Consider the following 27,516-nt stretch of genomic DNA (forward strand, 5'->3'; position numbering starts at 1 on the left):
ACAATAATGCTGAGTTTTACATTTTTATTTGTAAGTGTATATATTTACATGGTAACAAAACAGGTACATATATGACAAACAATGTACATACATAGAATTAGAATGTTTATGTGCTATGTTGTCCCAGCAATATTGTGAACTTTGTTGATTCTTTCAATCAGTTTATTTTCTTTCTCTCGGAGCTTTGCTGCTATATCCAACTGTGAAAAGAAAAGGAAAAAACCCTCACTTTCTATACTCCATCACTCATCATTCTTTATGGTGTTTTACATTGAAGGTGATTTTGTAATACTGCTCTACTACATATACCTTCAGTTCAGTCTATAGTATCTCAATGCCGAGATTAGTTCATTGTCCTGCCAGACGTACGGCCAAACAAACAATATCATTGTCTTTCAATATTTTGGCATTTAATGTATTATCCTTATGGAGGTATGCTACACCAGAGAAATATGGATGAAAAGTGGAGGATATGTACAACAATATTTTTTAGATAGAAAACTTTCAAATTTACTTTATTTAGTCAAAAAATGCAGTTTTAGTAGAAAGCAATCTGAAATTTTTTTTAAATCCCTGCTGCATGGACTCGAACCCGCGATCTACAGTTCAGTAGTTGACGTGTTCACCTACTGAGCTACTCGGCTAGGCAATGTTTTTTTTTAGATGAATAGGCAAATATTGCTGATATTTATATTTTCATTTAATATGTTTTAAAAGGAGGTCAGTCATTATGATGATGTAGAGAACCTCCTTAAGGTTAGAGTCAATTCTGCATTTGATGGTATTTCTACATTCATAAGGACAGCACAGATTTAGATTTTGTTTTCTTCAAACAAACACCCCAGGCCTGGATTTCTCAAAACAAATTTAAGTTACTGAGATTTTCTCCAGAAATCCAAGCCAGGAACTTAATAAATGAAAGTAGGACATGTCAGAAAACTCCCTTTGACTCTGACCTGTAGGCCTGACATCAAATCCTTTGTGACACTTTCCACCACCTCTATGACATCTTGCGGAGTCAGTTCAGAGAAAGCATCAATGTCCTCCACCACTGGCGGCTCGGAAGATTTTACTGATTCTTCAACCTGAATAATAATTCAGTATTCAGGTTTGTAATATTAATTCAGTACTTAGGTTTGTAATAATAATTCAGTATTTAAGTTTGTAATAATAATTCAGTATTTAGGTTTGTAATATTAATTCAGTACTTAGGTTTGTAATAATAATTCAGTATTTAAGTTTGTAATAATAATTCAGTATTTAGGTTTGTAATGATAATTCTGTATTTAGGTTTGTAATAATAATTCAGTACATAGGTTTGTAATAATAATTCAGTATATAGGTTTGTAATAATAATTCAGTATTTATATAAATTAGGTTTGTAATAATAATTCATATTTAGGTTTGTAATAATAATTCAGTATTTAGGTGTGTAATAATCAGTATTTAAGTTTGTAATAATAATTCAGTATTTAGGTCTGTAATAATAATTCAGTATTTAGGTTTGTAATAATAATTCACTATTTAGATTTGTAATAATAATTCATTATTTAAGTTTGTAATAATAATTCAGTGTTTGTAATGATAATTCAGTATTTTGGTTTGTAATAATAATTCAGTATTTAAGTTTGTAATAATAATTGTGTTTGCAATAATAATTCAGTATTTAGGTTTGTAATAATAATTCAGTATTTAAGTTTGTAATAATAATTCAGTATTTAGGTTTGTAATAATAATTCAGTATTTAAGTTTGTAATAATAATTCAGCATTTAGGTTTGTAATAATAATTCAGTATAAAAATAATTCCATATTTAGGTTTGTAATAATAATTCAGTATTTAGGTTTGTAATAATAATTCAGCATTTAAGTTTGTAATAAAAATTCAGTATTTAGGTTTGTAATCATAATTCAGTATCAAGGTTTGTTATAATACTTCAGTATTTAGTTTTGTAATAATAATTCAGTATTTAGGTTTTTAATAATAATTCAGTATTTAGGTTTGTAATAATAATTCAGTATTTAAATTTGTAATAATAATTCAGTATTTAGATTTGTAATAATAATTCAGTATTTAGGTTTGTAACTAACACTAACTCAGACCATGGCACGGTCATATTGAGGTAAAATGAACTATATTTTTTAGGAATCTTTTTGAAAGATTCTTCAATGATGCTTGAAGAGCCCCGACTCATATACCCTGTTTCCCTTTATTTTATCAACTCACATATCTTTACAAATCTTCCAACTTTTGTCATGGCTAAAACTCATTAACTGTGAAACTAATCACATGGGATTTAATTACATAAGTCATTACCAAAATGACTGATAGTTTTTGCATTTCATAAAAATTACCACTGATATTAGAAATTATATGTATACTCCATAACCTTAAGATTTTAATTTTCCACATAAAGGTTCTTTTGTTTAAATTGAAACATTATGGCAAAGAACATTGTAGTATGGAATGAATAATTCATTGCGGAGAAATTTTACTCAATTTTTATTAAAGGTCACTAAATATTCTTTTTACTTCAAAATGTAATTTTCTTCATTTTGAATACAATTCAGCATTTTAACAATGTTCAAATGAAAAATTATTTCACTCTCTAATTGACGTACAACTAATGTCTATTTTAAATTTGATGAAAACTCTTAATATATTTCAAGGGGGATAAATATCAATGTAAAAATATTACTGATGAAGTGATTTAAATAAGTTCAGTTGATTTTGGATATTCAGAAAAAAGAGATCAATGAATAGAATTGGAAAAATTCTTTACAAGATATTAGTATTATTTTAAAAATTAAATGTAGAAAATTGATCGAATAAACAGGAAAAGTGGAGAAAGGGGTTGGGGTTGATAACAAGAGATGCTTCAAAATTTTTAAAACATGGGACAAATGATAAGACCTTTCTGGGTTCTACATGATGAATATCCACAATGTCATATATATTATTAGTCTTCACAGTGTAAATAATTTCAGTCACCTACTCATGCTATGGTTTGAATTCTTCTCACCAGAGAAAAAAAAGTGTGCATGTATGTACATGTAAAAATGAATAGGAGTCAGAACAGTAATATTGATTCTTGTGCATACATGTATTATAAGGCAAATTTACACTTTAAAATATCTTCTATTTTTTTTTTATTTATTTTTTTTTTATCTAATTACAATAGTTCAAAAGGGAAAGCATGTTGTACAGACCTGTGGTTCTGGTGAGGGGGGAGGTGTGGCTATGTATGCAGAGAACAGACTCTCCTCTACTCCCTCATCCAGGGGTGGGGGGAAGGGCAGTGAGGCTGGCTTTGCCACCTCTATCTCCAACTAAATTCAAACCAAAAACAGTTAGGTACATATAAGTCATAAATATATCCACACAGGTGAATTTTTCTTCAAAAGAAAAGCTACTAAATGCTTCTAGATTTGTTGATGCAATTTACCATGATCTACATAAAAAGAGAAACATACATAGTGATATTCACAGATACTGGTAATATAGCCATCTAGCTTTCAATTAGAAGTCCCTACTGTATTGTAGTACTGTAGTACTTACATCTGTCCCTATTATTTCCTCTGCTTGAGTGTGAGAGAACATAAACTCAAACAACTTGTAGTGTTGAAAAAGACTGAAAATTCAATTTGACACAAAACATGAATACAAAGTTATACATAATTATGTAATAAGTTAATCATGATAACCAACTTGCCTATCTAATTTTACAATAGATTATTTAAGAAATATATGAAAGTAATTTCTACTCATTTTATACTTAAGGTAGCTCACTACACTAAAGTTGAAACTCTTTATGACACTACATCACAAGATGGTGATTTAAGTGTTTTGTGAAATTATTTGTATCGATCGATTTGTTTGTCTATCATTGTAGTGCAGTGGTTAAAGCATTGAGATGGTGAACTGCAGATCTCAAGTTCAAATCCGCCAAAGTCTTTTGTTCATATATGTGTTGAAATAATTTTTTTGAAAATCATGTTTTTATCCAAACTTGCATATTTTCTGCCTTTTTGGCATATATACTTATATCTTTTATGATTAAATCAATTTGTACTGATTTGAGAAATTATTTCAGAATGTAGTCAACCAACTTAATTAAAAGTAAGTTTGGGTAGTTTCCTCATTATAAACTGTAAAATGGTTCAAAAAGTGTAAACTAGGCTGTCTCAGCTTACTTTATATCATATAAAATGAGTAGGAATTATTTTCCTTCCTTACAATTTAATCTAGTAAATCCCATTTGATGTAATTTAATGAATAATTTTACAGAAATATGAATTTTATATGATGTAGAGCAATATTGTTGTATCAACAAAATGGAGCCAAACATACTGTGACATCATATGGCATAATTTCCTGCAACTTATTTTATACGATATAAAGCTAGAATGTTGATAAAGCAAATCGAAACAATAAAATTTTTCATTTTACAAGTAAATTGAATTATTGCTGAATTAATATACATGTACGCATTAATGATTAATGAGGAGCTGGAGTATAAATTTACAAACAATTTCACCTTTTAAAAAATTATTTTAATTGCAATATATGTGGTGTAATATATGGCATTATTATATACTTTCAATTTCATCTCTTCTCTTTTCTTTAAAAGTTTGCGGGCATATATCACACGATATATGCCCGGAAACATTCCGGCCTGCAAACATTACGTCACAATCAATACACAAGCAAATTACTACGTCGTTAATTTTCAAATTTTTCGTGTTTTTCATCTTTTACTCAGTTAAACCAATAAAGAAATTGTTAAAAATAAATTATTGTTAGTTTCTAAATGAAATTGAAAGTATATAAAAAAAGGTTATAGACTTTGTATGGGAAAATATGACAACCTTGTTTTTTATCGCGGACGGACCGAGCTTATGCGCCAAAAAACTCGGTCGTCATATTTTCCCATACAAAGTCTATAACCTATAATTATTTACAGCCTGAATGTTTAGGATCCACTCCTTCTTAAAATAAAAAATGTATGAAGACTGTAATGGTATGAACTTTATTAATATCCAACTTCCTTACCTTGTGAACATGTACTCCGATATGCTTTTGGCCTGCTGCAAGTTAAAAAAGTCCAGGCCTGCTGATTTCACATCAGAATACTCTGGTTCTACCCCCCGTAGCATTTTCTGCATTTCCTTCAGGTTATCAACTAAATGCATGTGTTGATCTATAAATAAAATATGAAAAAAAAAATTCAAAAAGCATACTTGCATAACATGTATTGACATAAACTCCTTAAAGATGTACACTCTTAATATTTATAGGTTATAGACTTTGTATGGGAAAATATGACGACCGAGTTTTTTGGCGCGTAGACGGACCGAGCTTGCGAGGTCCGTTCGCGACAAAAAACAAGGTCGTCATATTTCCCATACAAAGTGTATAACCTTTTTATTATATACTTTCAATTTCATTTAGAAACTAACAATAATTTTATTTTTAACAATAACTTTATCGGTTTATCTGAGTAAAAGATGAAAAACACGAAAAATTTGAAAATTAACGGCGTAGAAATTTGATTGTGACGTAAAGTTTGCGGGCCGGAATGTTTCCGGGCATATATCGTGTGATATATGCCCGCAAACTTTTAAAGAAAAAAGAAGAGATGAAATTGAAAGTATATAATAATACCATATACATATGTCAGTTTATGCTTTATGAATATAATGACACGTACATTACTTAACCATAATAAGGATAAGCTAACTGTGCTCAAGATACTAATATGATCGATACACAATTGTAAACATGAAAACAAACTCAAACCTTTAACGTTTGCAAATAATGTATGCACCACTGTGAAAAATCCAGACAGCTGTTGAGGAGTAAATGACTGCTGTTTCCCCCACCAGGTGGCACTTGTGTAGTAATCTAATGTAGCAGCATCCTGCAGATCTGTGCTGTAGTTGGACAACTTAAAGATTTCACATAATTTTCTGTAAATAAAAGATCAAATCGTCATTTCTGGACATGTCATTCTCATCCATGAAAGTTCGAATTATACAAGTAAATCTTTCACATTTCTATTTGAGAAATGCAAATATCATGTTTTTTAAATCAAATTCGATGTCGTCTATGAATTGACCAAACATTACTAATTATGGTCAAATTACTATATGAACTACAATGTAAAAAATTGAGAATATATTTTATAACTGTTACATTTTCTAGATTTTGGTAATTGAAATATTGTTATAATGTGTTTTGATGCACATGTTTTTATCTATTGAAGGAATAGGGGAAAAAATATATTGTGAAACTACTGTTGTAAAATTCCTGATCATTTAACAAAGCAGCTATTGTCTTTTGATGAGGTTTACTCATGACTATAAGGACCTAGTCAGGCATTGGGTTGACTTCAGCCTACTGCCTCGGTCAACCAATACCTGATCAGGTCTATGTAGTTACGAGGAGACTTCATCAAAAGTGAGCAATAGTATTATAACAAGCATTCCACAAGGCAGTCACTGTTTTGAGGTGAATAATATCTGTCGGGGAGACACAATTGTGGCAGTCAGACGGGTTTGATCACCAGTGGCCAGAGCCCTTAATTGGTAGAGCACCTGACTGGGGATTCGGGGTTCCCAGGTTCGAATCCCAGTCTGGTCCATTGCACTTTCTCCCTTCCTGTTCACTGTTATTATGGATAGTTTTTCTCACATATACATTATAGATGAAAGTTGGTATATGCAGTGCATGAATTGACGTTTTAACAGGAAGGGAGAAAATGCAACAGACCAGACCGGGATTCGAACCCAGGCCCCCTGAATCTCCAGTCAGCTGCTCTACCGTCTGAGCTATCTGGCCATCGGCGATCGAACCCGGCTGACCGCTGACAGTCCTATCACATTCAGAAATCATCGATTTCAGGAAACTAAATGCTAAGCACATAGTGGCACCTCTTGTGCACTCTACAGATAAGATAAGATAAGTTTATTCCAATTTTGGGCCCAGAGGGCATAACAGTAAGACAGTTTATAAAGAAGGAAATTCAAAAAAGAAAGAAAGTTTACAACATTAACTACAGGTTACATAGACTGCAAACTGCATGTGGATGCAGCATGTTGGGGAAACAGGTACATACATATATGAATTGCTAATCATGTGTATACACAAGTAAATGGACAGTATCAGTATTATACCAACATATGAATAATAAACTATAATGATTTTTGCAGTTTTAAAGCATCACTTCTTTTTCTGAAAGTTTGCACTAAATATTCACTCAATTTGACAATTACTGGTTTGTCTTCATTAATCATCAACCAAGTAAATTTGTCCTTATTTGTTAGATAGATAAAATTTTTGTTGAGCTTGTATATACCATTAAAAAACATATTTCTCTCTTCAACATAGAATGGACAATCAGTAAGGAAATGAAATTCATCTTCTACACAATTAAGGCTACATAATTCGCAAATTCTTTTGTTTCTTTCTAAAGAAATTTTCTGGCCAGAATTGGTTTTTGTAAATTCATATCTTCCTCTTTCAATTCGAAGGTCATGCGCACTAATTCAGAATCTACATAGAGTTTTTCTTAATTCTAGGGATTCTAAAAATATATAACTTTCCATAGTAAAGTTTTCTTTATATGAAAAATATGTTGTGAGTTTTCCTGATTTCTGACCCTCTTCACGTCGTTTTGACCAGTACAGTAAAAATTGTTTCCGTACCTGATTCTTCATTTGTTTTTTGAAAAATGAGAATTTGAGATTTTTACAATTGGGTACCAAAATGCCCATTTTTTCCTTAAAATAACTAATGTTTTTGTACCAACAATTTATATTATATGAATTCAGATTGATATTCTCTGTATAAGCACTGTATAACAGGGATGATTCTGGGCAATTCTCAAGTCTATGCCAATATAGTAAAATACTTTGGATTATTGAGCAGAACATAGGATATCTACCCAATTCAGAGATTATTGCAATATTAGTACTTCTTTTACCGGCACCCAGTAGATGTTTACAAAACTTAATATTCAGGTTTTCTACCTCACAATCTACAATATGCTATGCAAACATCAAAGCATGTAAAAGGACTGCCCAAGTCTGGCTCATTTTCTACTGTAAGTGTTCAGCACAATCTGATCTCATTATTTCCATTGTATACTAGTATATATATTGTCAAAGAACGATACATTGATGGGTATATAATAAACTAGTATATATATTGCCTTTTCTCACCTCTCTTTCCCTTCTTGTTTTTGAATGTACAATATATAATTTAATTTCATCAACTTCATATTTTTGGGGATTTTTTTGTCACTGATAATGTAAAAGTTTATCCTTTGTATATATGTTGATAATCTCTGTATTATAGGAAATAAAAGATGAATGAATGAATGTAAGCATTTGATTGGAATTTGACCCTTACTTTTGAATATCAGTGACCTCCAAGCTCAGAAGTTCCGTACACTGCTCCTGAGAAAGAATTTTGTAAGCAAAGCTCTCTGCTTGGTCATCCACCTCATCTTCTCCCTGTGTTTTAGGAACACATTGCATTAAGTAAACACATTGATTTTTCATTGAAACTGACATACTTTATCTTTTACCACCTGAAACGTACTATAACAATGAAGTGTGCTAAATCAAAAGCAGCAAAGCATCAGTTCATTAATATATGAAAATGTTCATATATCGGTAAATTATCTAAACTAAATATCTGCATACATGGACAAGAACAGTGTTCAAAATTAACCAGAGACCGATAGACCGAGTCTATGTCAAATGAGACTGGTCTATGCCAATTGTAATATGCTGGTTTCGAGATAAGTCCGAGTTATTTCCCTTTGGAGAACTCTCGTACTTAGTAAGGTGCAAAACAACTTGTTTACACGCGGGAGTGGGACATATATTCATCACTGCAGAAGTGAATCTGCTCAGTAAGTTTATCATACGCAGTTTCATCACCCAATTTTGACTGGTACACAAACTAAGTATTAAAATGATAAGTATTCAAGAAGTAATTAAATACTTGGAATTCTTATTATATCACGTTATTTTGTTGCTCCTACCTATCATATCCAGGATATTGTTTGGAAATATGGCATTGTATTTATGTTTCCACATTAGTAAAACATTTCTTTTGATGGCGTTTTATATTTCCTACATCAAGTATTTAAAAAGAAGTCGGTTTTTATAAATTTTATCATCTTTCGCATTGACTGTAGTACGTACCACTCTGTCCCACCTAAGCATTCAAAGTTCCACTAAATGCACCTCCTACATAGGAGAGCTCTAATCTCAAAACTGGCGTATTGAGATAGACCAAACTGTCTATGCCGATTTTCCAGATTTAAAGCATTAAAGTTATTCCAAAGGACCTTACATGGTCAGTCGACGTCTGATAATTGTTATGAGGAAAGGAGGATATTGTTAGGGAAATGGAAAGAAAACATGCTTTCTAAGTACATTAGAAGTAAATGAACATGTTTTTTGTGATATTTCTTTTCAATGTTGCGATCTATGCTAATTTGATGATATCTATGTCATCTTGTTTTGCATAGACTCGTGGTCTATACCAATTTAAAACCAATTTCGAACACTGCAAGAATGATACTTAAGTTGGTTTCATTGAAGATACTGTAATCTGTAGATGTCAATCATGCATGAAAGAAACATGTCCTACTTCCCATGAATAGCTTAAAAATCGCAAAAGATAAACCATATGCTTCACATTGAAAATTGAAATCGAGAATTTATGCAAGTTTTAAAACACTTTGCTTGTGTGCAATCAAAGATGAAAAAAGGTTATCTAACATCTTACATCTACTATTGTAACAGTTTTCTTTCCCTTGGTATCAGTTTTTGTTGAATTGTTCGTAGGTAAAGGCGTTTTGTTTGATTTTCCCGAAACTTTCGTCTGGCTTTTCGCCGCCATTTTCAGTGTTGTTGCTAAAACAAATTCCCTTTATTTACCTTCGAAGATTGAAGAGCTATATCAAAGGACGGTTACTCTTACTTACCCCTTTCTTTCCCTTCTCCTTTCGTGTTGACTAAAAACAAACAAAAAGAAAATTTAATAAAATATCAAAATCGATCAGAAATAAGAAAACATAGCGCGACTCAGAGATCGTATTAGATCTACTGAAACTAAAGAAACATTATATGGTTGTAACTGATATTTCATTTTTCTTTGAGCTTTGATTCAGTTCTAGCTTTTTTCACTTAGATTATATCTGTATATAGATCTAGGTCAGGTACGAGACAAAGATAGGTCAAGGTGGACTCAGAAAATGGGTCAGATATGATTGATTTTTAACTATCATATTCTACATATAGGAACACACTTAAGGTAAATGGGAGGGGTGTTTAGGAACGGGATGGGATGATACTTTGGAAGGGGGGGGGGGATTTTGGAGGGGGGTGGTCATTATTGAGCTATACCCTCGGGCGGCCACACGGAGTTCCATGGGCGACAAGGTGCGGATCCCCTCCTGCTATTTCCTCCTCGTCTTTGTGTATCTGATAGCGTCAAGTATTAAAGCACAATGTATCAAATAAAACACTGAAATGGCAAGGTTAAAATTTTTGTTGTGAAATCCAGAGTAAGTAATTTATCTAGGGACAGCAGGGTTTGTTTTACGGTTTTGTTTTGTTGTTGTGTTTTTTGTTTTGCTTTAAAAACCAATTATTGAATTTTCAATACTTACCCTTCGTCCAGCCATGGTATATCCGTCACTATTTTAAGGAAATCACGATACAGCTACTAAAAATATATATGATGAATTGATTCAAAAGAGATATGGTTCACATTTACGACTGTGGTCAATCTGTGCAGGTAACTATAGAATTTTCCTTTATAGATTTACAATCCGCTTAAGTTTTAATTACACGACAAACGACAATCACTCCAATTAAATTCCGATTTGTAAATATGCTTCAGATTAATTTTTCTAATCCTTTCATATGACCACTTAACTCTAGTATATATATATACCGAACTCGGGGAGATTAATCAAATGATTTGTTTCTGTTCATGCATATATAATATCTAATCCATTCCACATTCACGAAAATAAAGCCTCATATTATAAGTCTATCTTGTCATGATAAAAGAGCAAGCACTGACCATTCTCTGTAAGTATTCTGTCATCAAAGAAATCCTGTTAAACTCAGAGACTTGTAAACATTAAGTTACGGGGGATACGAACCCGCAGTGACAGATACAATACGTTCTCGCGGAGTTTGAACCTTGTTAAGCTTCTGTTGACCTTCAGATATATTGCAATAGAAACTTAATCAGCTGTAGGGCTACTAAAGAATATAGCAGGTTCTATAAGGCGATCTTATCGCTGTTAAAAAGCTGCGATCGGTGCTCAATCCAAGTCGGGTAGGGTTCTGATAACGCGACATATTCATCGAGTCGAGGGATTCTTTATGAACAAAGGTTTAAACTTATGTATACTATTTGTTTGACTTTGGAAGAAGATAGAGGTTTTAAATGTACAACTGGGAGGGGCGAATCTGAACATACGAAAAAATACCGATTATTCCATCATTATGTCGAAACCCTGCGAGGAACTCTGCGCTAAAGTGAAAAGGGAAAAAAAGGGAGAAAAAAGCTGTCTCCTCATTATTTTATTACAAAATACAGATTTCTGACATACATGTATATCGCTCTGAAAGTTTTGCCAATCCCACCGAAGATGATAACTTCCGTCATTTTAGGTCATGATGTAATCTTTGGTCACTTTTATTTTTTTTTAAAGTAACATTTTTATGAATGTTTGTAGTTTAATCACTTTTATGTTATACTTTATCAATATTTCATCACGGGATGTAAAATTTCCAATCGTTAAAATATATTTGTGCACCAATCATTTGCATTGATTCCCTAAAGGTACTCTCATATGATTTAAAAAAAAAAAAAAGAAGACTACAACGACTACAATTTCTCAAAGAAATTTATCAAAATATATTCCGTAAAATCGGAGAATTCTTTACAAATATTAATAATCAACATGAAATATGTTTACTCATCAATATGTAGCATAAAAATGTTATCATTTAAAGATATCCACTGTATACTATATTTCAAAGTCATAAGCAAAAATATCCGCATTGTATCTGCTTAAAGCTTGAATTATAATGTTAGCATGAATTGTCATTCATTTGATACTCTGTGCCATTTATAGAATCCAATGTAAATAACTGACATGCAAATTGCAGGAAATTCTACTTTCTGTGAAATATTGGTACAAATATAACTAATAATGACGAAACTGCAGATACCTAGAAATACGTTGCATGTACAATACATTTTGTATGAAATATGAGGACAAAAACAAAACTGACTGAATACTTGATGCATGTCTTTGTATCTTTGAAGGCAAACATTTTTGTGTTACATTTTTAAGAGTTAAAATTTTATTTTGAATGTTAAAGTGTTATGGTTGTCAACAGTGAATCTAATATAGCTCGCTAATGTTGTCAACAGTGGATTTAATACAGCTCGCTAAGGTTGTCAACAGTGGATCGAATACAGCTTTATAATGTTGTCAACAGTGGATTTAATACAGCTCGTTAATGTTGTCAGCAGTGGATCTAAGACAGCTCGCTGATGTTGTCAACAGTGGATCAAATACAGAGCTCTCGCTAAGATTATCAACAGTGGATCGAATACAGCTTGCTAATGTTGTCAACAGTGGATAAAATACAGCTTGCTAATGTTGTCAACAGTCGATCTAATACAGCTCTCTAATGTTGTCAACAGTGGATCTAATACAACTCTCTAATGTTGTCAACACTGGATGTAATACAGCTGGCTAATGTTGTCAACAGTGCATCTAATACAGCTCGTTAATGTTGTCAGCAGTGGATCTAAGACAGCTCGCTGATGTTGTCAACAGTGAATCAAATACAGAGCTTTCGCTAAGGTTGTCAACAGTGGATCTAATACAGCTAATATTGACCTACATGGTCATGTTAAGAAGAAAATGCTACTTGTGACATGTGTGATCTTCGTACTGAAAAATGCTTTTTTAATTTTTCGGTACAAAGAGTTACTGTTGGAATTTAGGGCTTTTTTCTCTCTGGTTTGATTTGGGTGTATCGGATTTTAGAATGAGTCAATATCTACTGACGCAAAACGAATCGAGCAACATTTTCAGTTCTAATTTTGTTTAAAACGTGTAATATGTAAATCAATTCTTGTATATGAAACATGGATTTCACAGACTATGCATTTACAACTAAATTTGAATTTCATTTGTCGTATAGATTTCTGTATCGGTGTAAATGTTTTGACTTCTGAGTGCAGTCTTTCTTTCGTTTGTTACATGTAGTACATATCAAGATATTGTAGGTTTGAAGGTAGATCCACCCTCATGTGACTTTGCCTTATCATGGATTAAAACTAGAAAACCGTATTAATTAGTTTGATTTCATCAATAACCAAAGAAAATGTATAATTATATCGTCACCCTTTTTTATGCCCCCGAGATCGAAGATAGGGGGCATAATGTTTTTGTCCTGTCTGTCATTCCGTAATTCTGTCACCCTGTCTGAAACTTTAATCTTGTTAATAACTTTTGAACAGCAAGTGCTAGAGCTTTGATATTTCACTTGAGTATTTCTTGTGACAAGACCTTTCGATGGGTATCAATATTTTTGACCCTGTGACCGTTACCTTGGAGTTTGACCTACTTTTGAAAATTTTAACCTTGCTTATAACTTTTGAACAGTAGGTGCTAAAGCTTTGATATTTCACATGAGTATTCCTTGTGACGAGACCTTTCCATGGGTTCTTAACATTTTGACCTTGACATTTGACCTACTTTTTTTTATTTTTTTATTTTTTTATTTTTTACATTGGTCATAACTTCTAAATGGTAAATATTAGAGCTTTCATATTGCACATGAGCATTTCTTGTGATAAGATCTTTCTACTGGTACCAAAATATTTTTCCTTGTGACCTTGGCCATCTTTGGAATTGACTATTATCAGGGGCATTTGTGTTTTACAAACACACACAAACACATCTCGTTTTCTTTTTAAAAAATGTCAGATATACATAAACAGAAATATATATCAACATCAGAAAGTCGTAGATTTTCGTTAAATAACATAATAAGTATAGAATGTACAAGAGACTCATGGACCAAATGGTTCACCTGAATCACTTTGACCCCGCTGTTGTTCAGCTGCTGTGATTTTTAAAACTTTTATTTTATCTTTATTCCATGAAAAAAAATTGATACCATATTGTGTCCACAAAATAGCCCCAAAGGGTCACGACATAACCGAACTTGAATCCATACAACATAGGGAATGCTTCAACACCAATCTGACTAACATGACCTTGTTGTTCTGGAGAAGGTCAAAGTCACAATGTCAAAGATCATAGTATGATATGAAAGATTTAGCTAAATTCAAAATATGAAATCACCACCTTGAATAGTTCGGGAGATATTGAATAGGTTATGTTTTCTTAAAAACAAAAGTCAAACAACATGATATTATTTGAACGGTTTTTCTATAAAGAATCCATATACAATATGAAAGCCCTATCTTAAAGAGTTCAGGAGATATTTAATAGGCTAGGTTTTCTTAAAAGTAAAGTGAAGGTTACAAGGTTAGGAGTTTTGGTGTCAAAAAAGGTTTTGTCACATGAAATGCATCTATGAAATATGAGAGCCTTATTACTCACTATTCAAAGGTTATGAGCAAGGTTAAAGATTTGAAAGGACCTCCCAACTTAAGCTGTGACATACGGCCTTCGACGATTTAGTAAAACATCAAAGTTTGAATTATGCAATTTACAATGTCCCAAGATGTTCATTAATGCCTTAACTTAGAGGTTTTGTATTTTATTTTCTGAAAAGTTCGCTAACATTAAGAGCTATGCCGTCTTTTGAAATCGGGTTTGTCTGATTTTGTTAAATCTCTAGTGATATTCATCGAATGACCTTTTTTAAAAATTGTTTATATCGAGCACAAGGTTGTCCAGATTTCAACTACTGTAAATAGTTTAGAAGATATTGAATAGGTTAGCTTTTCTTAAAAGTAGGCCAAACGCCAAGGTCACAGAGTTAAAGACTGTGGTACCAAAGAAGGTCTTGTCACAAGGTATGTGCATATGAAATATGACAGCCCTACATACATGGAACTCACTATTCGTAAGTTATAAGCAAGGTTAAAGGTCGGACAGACAGAAAGACAGGACAAAACAATATGTCTCGGCTATATTTGCGGGGGCATTAAAAATCTTCAATTCACACAACTTGGGAACATGATTTAGTGTGGCCCTGCTACTCATGAAAATAATTTGTTTAATTAATTCCCTGTATATTCCCATATAAAACGTTGATCTGATATTGTGGCCGCACCTTACATGTACTACCGAGGCCCCTGAATTGAACAAACTTGAATTGAAACTATCTGAAGTTCCTTGCATATCAATATGACTAATTATGGTCCTGTTGTTTCTTAAAAATATTTCCCTATATATTTCAAAGTGAAACCCTATTGTAGTCGTACCTACTTCAGAGGGCCGCAATCTGAATCTTCACTAACAAATGATTCTTGCATATAAATATGACTAATCATAGTCCTGTTGTTCTTGAGAAGAAGATTCTTAAAGATGTTCCTACATATTCGTATGTAAAACTTTGATCCCCTGATGTGGCCCCACCTTAAAGTACCCCCGGGGGCATGGTTTGAACAAACTTGAATCTGCATTGTCAGGAAGCTTTCATGTAAATTTTACCTTTTCTGGCCCAGACTGGTGGTTTTTGAGATTTTCCTTATATATCCGAATGTAATTTTTTTTATCCCCTATTGTGTCCGTCCTAACCCCGGGACCATGATTTGAACAAACTTGAATCTGCACTATGTTAGAAAGCTTTAATGTAAATCTAAACTTTTCTGGCACATTGGTTCTTAAGAAGATTTTTAAATGCCCCATCATATTTTTGCCTCTTCGTGATTATTTCCACTTTGAAAAGGGCATGAACCTTCATCTGAAAAACTTATATCCCTCCTCTCAAGGATGATTTTTACCAAGTTTGACTGAAATTAGTGTTGTAGTTCTTGAGAAGATGAAAAGCTTACCGACAAACAGACAGGCGGATGGACAAAAGGCGATCAGAAAAGTTCACTTGAGTTTTGAGCTCCCAAAATCATAACGACTGTCTTCTATTGACTTGCAAAACACATTTTATTGACCTGAGATCATGAACTTTGACCTGAGATTATGACCTTCTGTATATCATCTCAAATTCATCCTAGTCTTATGGTCCCCTGCACAATGCAGTGCGCCCCATTGCTGAGGCAGAACGATAGAAGTGTCGTCACGGTCTTATGTTTTGACGCAACAGAAAAAAAACAAACCTCTGGTTTTTCTTCATCAAAAAAAGCAAACGATCATTCCAAGTATCCAATTTCAACTCCTTGGTGATGTGCAACATGATGACACCCCCTCCTCCTCATTGCCTTGGGGTTACCTTTTCATGGCCTGCAACAAATAATCATGATCAGCCTGAATTATCATGTAGGCTTTTGAATGGATCTCAGCGAATCGTTACCAATTTATAGTTTTTATCTAAAAATGGGGTGGGGTGGGGGTGGGGTGGGGTGGTAGGGTCACAACATGTAGCAATCTGCTGAAATATGCAATCAATGTCCATATACTACAATTAATCCTCATAAAGATTACGATTTTAAACAATGAACAAGTGAAGACAACGAACAATGATTGATCTCATACAAAATTAAGAGAATGGCACACACAGACACCTGAACATACCAGAGGTAAGATCAGGTGCTCAGGAGGAGTAAGCATTCTATGTTAACCCGTCAAACTGGCCGTGAGCACTACATCTTGATCAGGTATAACACGGAGTAATCATCATGTAAGGAATGGTCTAACAAGTGGTCAAACTTCCACCAGAGTTCGACGGGGAGTTTGAACAAGTGGTATGAAACACGTCAGACAGCATTCTACAATAACTTGTTCTTGCAAATTAGATCATAACGACCATAGAATTGACCATACGCAGAGCATGTTCTCGGGTATCGACTCAGTTGAGATACATAAATACTATATTTATGCAGGTGATAATGAAATATTACTACATTGTTGTGTACTATTTCCTTGCACTAAATTGTCACCTGTGACCTAGATTGCTCTAGAGAAGTAAATATTGATTTCATTGACACCTGTGACGTAGATTGCTCTAGAGAAGTAAATATCGATTTCATTGACACCTGTGACCAAGATTGTTCTAGACCTCATGTTATGTTTAGTAAAAAGATGACGAAATGGTTGCATTATTGTCTGTCAAGATTGTACTAGAAAATTCATTCCTAGTATATATACACTGAAATTCTTATGATGAAAGAAGCTCTGGTTAGACACTTTTATATACTTTTGGATTTTATCATTCATACTGGGAACTAGGGTTTTGGAATTACTATTTTTTGTATGTGTAGATTCTGTTTGGATTCATTATTCAATTACAGTAAGTTAGTACTGTGCTATTGTTACAATTTTCTTTCAGTTATTAATTGTAAATGAATATCATCAATTGTTTAATTGTCTTTTGTTAGTAAATTCTGCTGCGCTATATTAAGGGTTTGTTCTGACCCATAACAACATAAATTTGGGAAGATGATGATGGAGAAGCTGAAATAATCTCGTTTGTAATAAAGCTGTGTTGTTGACGTGTTGGTTTGCCGTTGACATCTATGTAAAGCTGTGTTGTTGACGTGTTGGTTTGCCGTTGACATCTATGTAAAGCTGTGTTGTTGACGTGTTGGTTTGCCGTTGACATCTATGTAAAGCTGTGTTGTTGACGTGTTGGTTTGCCGTTGACATCTATGTAAAGCTGTGTTGTTGACGTGTTGGTTTGCCGTTGACATCTATGTAAAGCTGTGTTGTTGATGTGTTGGTTTGCCGTTGACATCTATGTAAAGCTGTGTTGTTGACGTGTTGGTTTGCCGTTGACATCTATGTAAAGCTGTGTTGTTGACGTGTTGGTTTGCCGTTGACATCTATGTAAAGCTGTGTTGTTGACGTGTTGGTTTGCCGTTGACATCTATGTAAAGCTGTGTTGTTGACGTGCTGGTTTGCCGTTGACATCTATGTAAAGCTGTGTTGTTGACGTGTTGGTTTGCCGTTGACATCTATGTAAAGCTGTGTTGTTGACGTGTTGGTTTGCCGTTGACATCTATGTAAAGCTGTGTTGTTGACGTGTTGGTTTGCCGTTGACATCTATGTAAAGCTGTGTTGTTGACGTGTTGGTTTGCCGTTGACACCTATGGTGTTGTTCTAATTTGCTACAGTCTTTGGTTGGTTGGTTGTGTATTGCTTAACGTCTCGCTTGATAATTTTTCACTCATATGGAAACGTCACCATTGCTAGTGAAGGGCTGCAATGCTCCACAAGCACTTGTTTCTTAAAATAAGTTGTGACCTCTGTATACTAATAATAACAGAGGTCACAACTTATCTACAGAAACAAGTGCCTGTGATATGCTCGGCGATAATACGGCCTTTGAGCTGGGAAGGATCTTAGCGTGGTACCCGAGGCCTTCGATGTTCAAAGAACGAACGTTATTTGGACATCGGAAGGCCTCGGGTACCAGGCTAGGAAGGATCTTTATCATGTCTCACCTCCTGTGATACGGGATTTCAGTTTTTCTGCTCTCATCCGAAGGAAAGCCCCATTTAGTCACCTCTTGTGGCAAGCAAGGGGTACTGAGGACCTATTATAACCCGGATCCTCACGGGACTGCAGTCTATGGAAAATACTTCTATGCTACATGATTATTACACAACATTCAAGGATATCTATTAAAAATTTTTATACTAAGGTGCTATCTTCATTACACTATTTTATCAAACATCTTTATTCCATTGGTAGAGACTATGTCAAGCGAGCATATAGAGGTGGGGGGGGGGGGGGGTCCGAGTTTGGTGAATAATTGATATATTGTATTTCCCAACTTACATATACTTCCAGGTGTCAACACTAAGTGTTAATTGGACCTTCTGGAACACAATGCATGGTGTGGAATCCACTCCCCTGAAAAAGAATTTTGGATCTTTTCCAATCAAATTAAAATTAGATGTTAGATCCGCTCTCATACTCTACAAAAACGTTTGTGTAGCGAGTATGTGAGCAGATCTAACATCTAATTTTAATTTGATTGAATATGTACCTGCGTTCGCCCTCACGGTAGCAACGACAACATATATGTATTAGAAAACGTGTCATTTTGTGTAAATCATAATTATATTTTTTGTATTCATGGTTGTCTCTGTTTCAAAAGTAAATAATAAAAAAAAACCAACAACAAAAACAGAGAAACTAGCGGTCTTGCAATGCAAACGTGAGGGAAAACGTTTTGGAACTTCATACACTCTTCATCATTATCTTTATAAAAAGCCCTTTATTCTTTCGGGTTCTTCATCATAAACTACTAAATTGCACTTCACGGATCGGTATGATTTACTTGAAATTACGATCGATCATATTCATGCACGAAATTTGTGTAGCAATAACATTAACTAAATGTGATACTACCGTACCTTGATAGGATTTTGAATTTACACACTGCAGTCACGTGATACTTCCGGTGCAGGTGATATTTATAGTATGAGTTCTCAAACACGATATATGTGCTGTCGAGGGTTGTCACGCCCACAGACACTCGACCACTGGGCCTAGATTTTTCCTTTTCATTTTACAAAGATTCATGTGTATCTGCCCCCATTAATACTCAGTAAGATATATACTTTAAGATCTATCAAAGGCTCAAGATCGCACGACCCACCGAGACACGTACCACAGAGTAAACTTTTATCAAAGTTGAATTATGCAAGATATTTGTACTTTCTCGCATTTTCTTTTGAAATATTCATATTTTCAATACCGAGAATGGTATATAATTTCTGCAATGTGTAGAGCGACTGCAGTCTAGGAGTGTTCTCTACATCCCCAATCCAACCCCAGTCCGTCGACTGATATTGTATAGAGAAGCAGTTCTGTTGCTCTGAGTACAAGCAGAGTGTAAAAATATGCACTTTGAATTTTCTCGCACAACTCGGAAATGCATTCTGTAACAATTGGCAATCCTTGGATGATTTCGCTATGCGAGTATGAGCCACATGAGGAACTCCGAGTAATAATGGGGTTAATACATACGCCGGTCTCGAGATACGTCCGAGTTATTTCCCTTTGGAGTACTCTCCTTGTACATAGTGAAACGCGAAACAAGTTGATTACACGCGGGAGTGGGACAAATATCCATCACTGCGTAAGTGAATATACTCAGTAAGTTTCTCATATGCTGTTTGATCACCCAAATTCAACTGATACACAAACTAAGTAAGTGATAAGTATTCAGGGCTTAATCAAACACACAGAATCTTATCATATCACATTATTTTGTTGGTCATAAGTACCATATCTAAGAGAAGCCGCTTTTTATCACATTTTATCGTCTTCCTTGTTGACTGTAGGTCCACTCTGTCCCACTTAGGCATTCAAAGTTCCACTAAATGCACCCCCTACACAGAAGAGTTCGTATCTCGAAACTGTCGTACAAACTTCCACCAGAGTTCGTTTGCTCACAAACCAAACTCACTATTCGTAGGTGACGTAATGAGGCCTCGACGGGGAGTTTGGGAGTTTCACTGTCGTATTGTAAAGACGTCAATCGGAACCCCTCGCCCTTTACTTCATAAAAAGACGCATTCTCTTCCACAGAGTTATCACTCCTTATAATATGTTGTACGGTCTGACCGTTGAGACGAGCGAAGCCCATTAACATCTTGCAACACGACTTTTATCCGCCTCTTCATTTAACGCGGGAAATATAACGCGCTTGGTGTAAACAGTTACAAATTGTGACGTCATATTAGCTGCAATGCTTTTTCTTTTCTCAAACCAAGTAAAAACAAAACGTTTGAAGCTATGAGAAAGCTTGTCTGGAATTTAAAAATATTAATTGTACTTTCTAAACAATCTAATTATTTCAATTACGTGATTGTCAATTAAGTATACCGCAGTGACGGCGACATTTTTCCGGAGGCATTATGGGTAGTCCCCATCATTTTTCAGCTGATGAAGAGCAAACCACGTGACTCAATTGCGTAATCATTGGAGCAAGCTCGTCGCGTCACTTCGCGACGCGAGTTTCGCTCGCTAATATGTTGTACGGTGTGACCGTTGAGACGAGCGAAGCCCATTAATATCTTGCAACGTGACTTTTAACCGCCTCTTCATTTAACGCGGGAAATATAACGCGCTTGGTGTAAACAGTTACAAATTGTGACGTCATATTAGCTGCAATGTTTTTTCTTCTCTCAAACCAAGCAAAAACAAAACGTTTGAAGCTATGAGAAAGCTTGTCTGGAATTTAAGAACGGTAATTGTACTTTCTAAACAATCTAATTATTTTAATTACGGGATTGTCAATGAAGTATACCGCAGTGACGGCGACATTTTTCCGGAGGCATTATGGGTAGTCCCCATCATTTTTCAGCTGCAAACTCCCCGTCGAGGCCTCATTACGTCACCTACGAATAGACCTCTCCTATCAATCGTAACTACTCGGCTATTTCCGTAACCGCAAATGAACCTCGTATGTGGATCGACGCCATCAGAGTTGGTTGCTACGTATACATAAACGTAACTTTGACGTCACAGTCGTACGTTACACTATGAAACGTGAACTTTCAAATGCATCTAAGATATTATACACATCTAAGGTATTGTGCCACTATCAATTTCCACTTACATGTTATGTATTAGAGTGAATAAGACGTTAATGATACCAAAACTGAATCTGTGGTGAAAATATAAATAACATATTATTCAGGGATTCGGTTCTGGCCTTTTAACACTCATCCACGGGCGCGCTTCCGGCGAAGAAATGCATCGATTTGATGCAATTCTTGCGCCGATCCACGTCCGAGTCTTCTTACGGAAAAGGACGAGCGCGTGATCCGATTGCTTTCCTATGTGACGCAGCACAATATACAGATTTGTATATTGTGAGTCCGCGATTATCACGCAGGCAAATAACACTAAAGAAGTAGTTCGCAGTTAAAAGTTTGAAGATATTGATATTAAGAGCATTAATATAAAAGTATGGATTTTATTTTAAACATAAAATGATCAAAAGATCATTAAAAAAAAGAGAGACTCTGTTCAAATTATTGTGTAAAGTAATGAACTTGATGTTTACATTCTTGATTTGAAAGTTGTTTACGTTTGACGTTATGTTTTTTCGTCATTCTTCAGTGACGTCACAGTATACGCGGCCTAAGAAATCGCTATCCCATAATGCCTAAGTGGAAGAGTTTGGTTTGTGAGCAAAGTTTGTTTTCAGCTGATGAAGAGCAAACCACGTGACTCAATTGCGTAATCATTGGAGCGAGCTCGTCGCGTCGCGTGGCGAGCTTCGCTCGCTATAAGGGAGAGAAAGGACCGATAACTCTGGAAGAGAATGAAAAAGACGAAGTCACGGAGTAAAGGGCGAGGTGTTCCGACTGGGAAAGAGTCACTCGACACACCTTGGTCGATTACAAACAAACAATGAAACACCAGCATGGATACTATACATGTATCATTGATTTGGGCGAATCATTTCATCAAATGGTGACCTGGTCAGACATGAATTAATTACCAAAATACCTCTACAGAACAAAAGAACAATCTGAGGTCATGTTGGCGTGCTCTACAGAACAGTCTGTGATGGCCATCGTCGGAAACCCACGGTCGGTCGCTCTACGATTACCCACATATTCCCGGTACTCAAAGTGTCAGCTGTAATGGCGACGCCCATGAAAATGTGTGTGTTTTGTTGTGCCACTATCAAAGATATATAGATGAAAACTCCAGATCTGGCACCCAAAATGGCTGATTATTTTAACCAATACTTCACTTTCACATGTGCCCCCTTTTGGAAATCCTGGATCCGCCTCTGATATGTTTATTTAAATTATTATCATCACTGCTTCATGGCACGTGAATAAAATCAGTCATGCATGATACAATTTAAAAATTAGATGCAAATTTGAATTAAGATATGGTCTTACAATCCCGTTCACATGTCATTTTGTAATTAGTGTAGGTGAGACATCAATTGTGTTTACACGAGGGAGGTATGTAAAGATCGAAGGTTACAATTACTGGCTCAAATTGTGCCGACAATCCAAATGGAACAAATTACGGCAGTACTTAAAGTATTCCATGTATAATGAAAGGATATTGAACAATTTTGAAGGATTTAGATCAACATAAAAGTTCATTGTTAATAATGATGAAAGTGAAGCAGATGAAATTCACATAACCAGTAAATTATTAGAAGCTGACCTTTTAGCACTTAAGACTTTTTGAAAGAGTTGTCTGCCCTTTGTAAAAATAAGAAAAATCTAATTTTCTAAAAATGTGTGTGGTCAATGATTAATTTTATTTCATATTTTCATAAAAAGAAGGTGTAAGTAACTTTCTACCAAGAGATTAGTATGAAAATATAATTTGTTTTTAAAACGTTTTAATAAAACATGCTTTCCCCATATACTTCAATGTTAAATGCTAGGTGAAATAAATCAAGCAGTAAACAAAATTTTGAAAATTCCTATGGTGAATTATTTCTATATCATGAACCCTTCAAAATGATACCATGATTACAAATATTCCACCATCCATTTATTATATATGAAATATGGTCATTATACATGTACACTGAATACCTTAATACGCAAGTAAGTTTAACATACCTATAAAAACCGATGAAATACCAAGTCTGTTAAAAAAAACACACCACATTGCTCCCGTATGATTGAACTTCGAACTCGTGCTGGACGTGTAGACCTGTACAAAAGCTTGGTAACACAAGACTCCCCCCCCCCCCCCCCCCCCCCCCCGGTCTTTATAGACACAAATACACCCTCCGCTTCAATAATGCAGATAAAGCATCTCGCTGAATTTTTTGTAACTTGTCCAACTTTAAACGTAGTAAAAATCTTGGCTTCGAAAGCATGTTTTACTATGCTACCGATGGCTGGAAATAAGGGACCTTTTCATTGGTTAAATGTCACAATAAGGAATGGTAAAGCGACCAATCGCATATAGAAGCCGAGACACACCTCCCAGCGAAAATACTGGCCTTGTGACCCACGGTAGGTAGAGCGACCGACCGTGGGTTTCCGACGTTGTGTGATGGCGGGCTCTACAGAACAGTTTGGGAGCATGATAGCATACGCTAGTGAACAGTGGGGACATAATAGCGATCACTTAAGAACAGTCAGTGATGGCGTGTTCTACAGAACAGTCAGTGATGGCGTGTTTTACAGAACAGTCTCTGATGGCGTGCTCTGCAGAACAGTTTGTGATGGCGTCCTCTACAGAACAGTCTATGATGGCGTCCTCTACAGAACAGTCTGTGATGGCGTGCTCTATAGAACAGTGGGAAGATGATAGCATGTACTAACAGAATAGTCTGTGATGGCGTGCTTAACAGAAAAGTCTGGGAGCATGATGGCAGGCTCTGGGTTAGAACAGGTCCTCAGTACCCCTTGATTGTCGTAAGAGGCGACTAAATAGGGCGATCCTTCGAATGAGAACAGTCTCTGATGGCATGCTCGGAACAATTTATGATGGCTTGTTCTACAGAACAGTCTGTGGTGGCGTCCTCTACAGAACAGTCTGTGATAGCGTTCTCTACAGAACACTCTGTGATGGCGTGCTCTACAGAACAGTCTGTGATGGCGTGCTCTACAAAACAATTTGTGATGGTGTCCTCTACAGAACAGTGGGAAATGATGCCGTGCACTAACAGAATAGTCTGTGATGGCGTGCTTAACAGAAATGCCTGGGAGCATGATGGCGTAGTCTACAGAACAGTTTGGAGACATGATACCGTGCTTTACAGAACAGTCTGTGAAGTCTATAGTTCCTCATGGTGCTCTACATAACAGTTTGAGGATATGATGGCGTGCTCTACAGAACAGGCTGTGATGACGTGCATTACAGAATAGGCTGTGATGACGTGCTATACAGAACAGTCTGTGATGGCGTGCTCTACAGAACAATCTGTGATGGCGTGGTCTATAGAACAATATCTGATGGTGTGCTCTACAGAACAGTTTGAAGACATGAAGGCCGGACTCTACAGAACAGTCTGAGGACATGATGACGTGCTTTACAGAACAGTTTGTGATGGCGTCCTCTGCAGAACAGTGGGGAGATGATGGTGTGCACTAACAGAATAGTCAGTGATGGCGTGCTTAACAGAACAGTCTGTGATGGCGTGCTTTACAGAACAGTGTGTGATGGCGTGCTTAACAGAACAGTCTGTGATGGCGTGCTTAACAGAACAGTCTGTGATGGCGTGCTTTACAGAACAATGTATGATGGCGTGCTTTACAGAACAGTCTGTGATGGCGTGCTTAACAGAACAGTCTGTGATGGCGTGCTTAACAGAACAGTCAGTGATGGCGTGCTTAACAGAACAGTCTGTGGTGGCGTGCTTTACAGAACAGTGTGTGATGGCGTGCTTAACAGAACAGTCTGTGATGGCGTGCTTAACAGAACAGTCTGTGATGGCGTGCTTTACAGAACAATGTATGATGGTGTGCTTTACAGAACAGTCTGTGATGGCGTGCTTAACAGAACAGTCTGTGATGGCGTGCTTAACAGAACAGTCTGTGATGGCGTGCTTTACAGAACAGCCTGTGATGGCGTGTTTTACAGAACAGTGTGTGATGGCGTGCTTTACAGAACAGTCTGTGATGGCGTGCTTTACTGAACAGTCTGTGATGGCGTGCTTTACAAAACAATGTGTGATGGCGTGCTTTACAGAACAGTCTGTGATGGCGTGCTTTACAGAACAGTCTTTGATGGCGTGCTTTAATTATAGAACGGTGTGTGATGGCGTGCTTTACAAAACAGTCTTTGATGGCGTGCTCTACAGAACAGTCTGTGATGGCGTGCTCTACAGAACAGTCTGTGATGGCGTGCTCTACAGAACAGTCTGTGATGGCGTGCTTAACAGAACAGTCTGTGATGGCGTGCTTTACAGAACAGTCTGTGATGGCGTGCTTTACAGAACGGTGTGTGATGGCGTGCTTTACAAAACAGTCTGTGATGGCGTGCTCTACAGAACAGTCTGTGATGGCGTGCTCTACAGAACAGTCTGTGATAGCGTCCTCTACAGAACAGTGTGTGATGGCGTACTTAACAGAACAGTCTGTGATGTCGTGCTTTACAGAACAGTCTGTGATGGCGTGCTCTACAGAATAGTCTTTGATGGCGTGCTCTACAGAACAGTCTGTGATGGCGTGCTCTACAGAACAGTCTGTGATGGCGTGCTCTACAGAACAGTCTGTGATGGCGTGCTCTACAGAACAGTCTGTGATGGCGTGCTCTACAGAACAGTGTGTGATGGCGTGCTTTACAGAACAGTGTGTGATGGCGTGCTCTACAGAACAGTCTGGGGACATGATAGCGTGCTCTCCAGAACAGTCTGAGGACATGATGGTGTGCTCTACAGAACAGTCTGTGATGGCGTGCTCTACAGAACGGTGTGTGATGGCGTGCTTTACAAAACAGTCTTTGATGGCGTGCTCTACAGAACAGTCTGAGGACATGATGGCGTGCTCTACAGAACAGTCTGGGGACATGATGCCGTGTTCTACAGAACAGTCTGGAGACATGATGGCGTGCTCTCCAGAACAGTCTGAGGACATGATGGTGTGCTCTACAGAACAGTCTGTGATGGCGTGCTCTACAGAACAGTGTGTGATGGCGTGCTCTACAGAACAGTCTGGGGACATGATAGCGTGCTCAACTGAACAGTCTGGGGACATTATGGCGTGCTCTACAGAACAGTCTGGGGACATGGTGGCGTGCCCTACAGGACAGTCTGTGATGGTGTGTTCTACAGAACAGTCAACATGATGGTTGGCTCTATAGAACAGTTTGGAGACATGATGGCGTGCTTTACAGAACAGTCTGTGATGGCATGCTTTACAGAAGAGTTTGTGATGGCGGGCTGCTGCAGAACAGCTTAGTCTCGTGAGGATCCGGGTTAGAATAGGTCCTCAGTATCCCTTGCTTGTCGTAAGAAGCGATTAAGTTGTGCGGTCCTTTGGATGAGATCGCAAAAATCCAGGTCCCGTGCCACAGCAGATGTAGTACGATAAATATCCCTCCCTGCTCAAAGGCCGTAAGCGCCGAACATAGGCCTAGATTTTGCAGTTCTTTACCTGCAATGGTGACATCTCCATATGAGTGAAAAATTCTCGTGAGGGACGTTAAACAAAATTCAATCAATCAATCAGAACAGTTTCTGATGACGTGCTCTATTGAACAGACTGTGGTGACGAATACTACATGGTGTGCTTGTTGGAAGCTGTAGCATACGATGTATTCGGCAATAGTAAAAGGTCTTAAATCTCTGCACCGAATACCAAGTAAGATGTAGAAATTTTCTGGAGTTAGGCCTTCAAACCATGTAGGGTG

The 27,516-nt window shown here is 36.2% G+C and overlaps 2 protein-coding genes and 1 non-coding gene across 8 annotated transcripts in view; 1 reads left to right on the forward strand and 2 right to left on the reverse strand.

Moving 5' to 3' along the window:
* Nucleotides 1–9: 9 nt before the first annotated feature.
* LOC125657684 (ciliary-associated calcium-binding coiled-coil protein 1-like) overlaps nucleotides 10–27,516 on the reverse strand; it is a 56,371-nt gene continuing 28,864 nt past the window's right edge. The window contains exons 2-12 of one of the 6 annotated variants that reach the window (XM_056150249.1): nucleotides 16,371–16,494; nucleotides 10,690–10,745; nucleotides 10,424–10,501; nucleotides 10,003–10,032; nucleotides 8,412–8,515; nucleotides 5,799–5,968; nucleotides 5,052–5,199; nucleotides 3,558–3,630; nucleotides 3,209–3,328; nucleotides 957–1,085; nucleotides 10–200 (exon numbers count right to left, since the gene is read on the reverse strand). In XM_056150249.1, coding sequence (XP_056006224.1) covers nucleotides 114–200; nucleotides 957–1,085; nucleotides 3,209–3,328; nucleotides 3,558–3,630; nucleotides 5,052–5,199; nucleotides 5,799–5,968; nucleotides 8,412–8,515; nucleotides 10,003–10,032; nucleotides 10,424–10,501; nucleotides 10,690–10,704 — 954 coding nt within the window. In that variant the 5' untranslated portion in view covers nucleotides 10,705–10,745; nucleotides 16,371–16,494 and the 3' untranslated portion in view covers nucleotides 10–113. The other 5 variants (XM_056150250.1, XM_048888412.2, XM_048888411.2 and 2 more) reach the window with 5 other exon arrangements.
* Nucleotides 6,767–6,839, reverse strand: Trnas-gga (transfer RNA serine (anticodon GGA)). Its single transcript has one exon. It is a non-coding gene; the product is annotated as a tRNA-Ser (tRNA).
* Nucleotides 26,302–26,952, forward strand: LOC125660331 (uncharacterized). Its single transcript, XM_048892140.2, has one exon. The coding sequence runs from the start codon at nucleotides 26,302–26,304 to the stop codon at nucleotides 26,950–26,952; it is 651 nt and encodes a 216-aa protein (XP_048748097.2).

Source organism: Ostrea edulis, chromosome 9, assembly GCF_947568905.1.
Source record: "Ostrea edulis chromosome 9, xbOstEdul1.1, whole genome shotgun sequence".
NCBI classification, from domain to species: Eukaryota; Metazoa; Mollusca; class Bivalvia; order Ostreida; family Ostreidae; genus Ostrea; species Ostrea edulis.

Coding starts and splice junctions, on each gene's coding strand:
- LOC125660331 (XM_048892140.2), top strand. CDS start 26,302: ATGGCGTGCTCTACAGAACAGTCTGTGATGGCGTGCTCTACAGAACAG.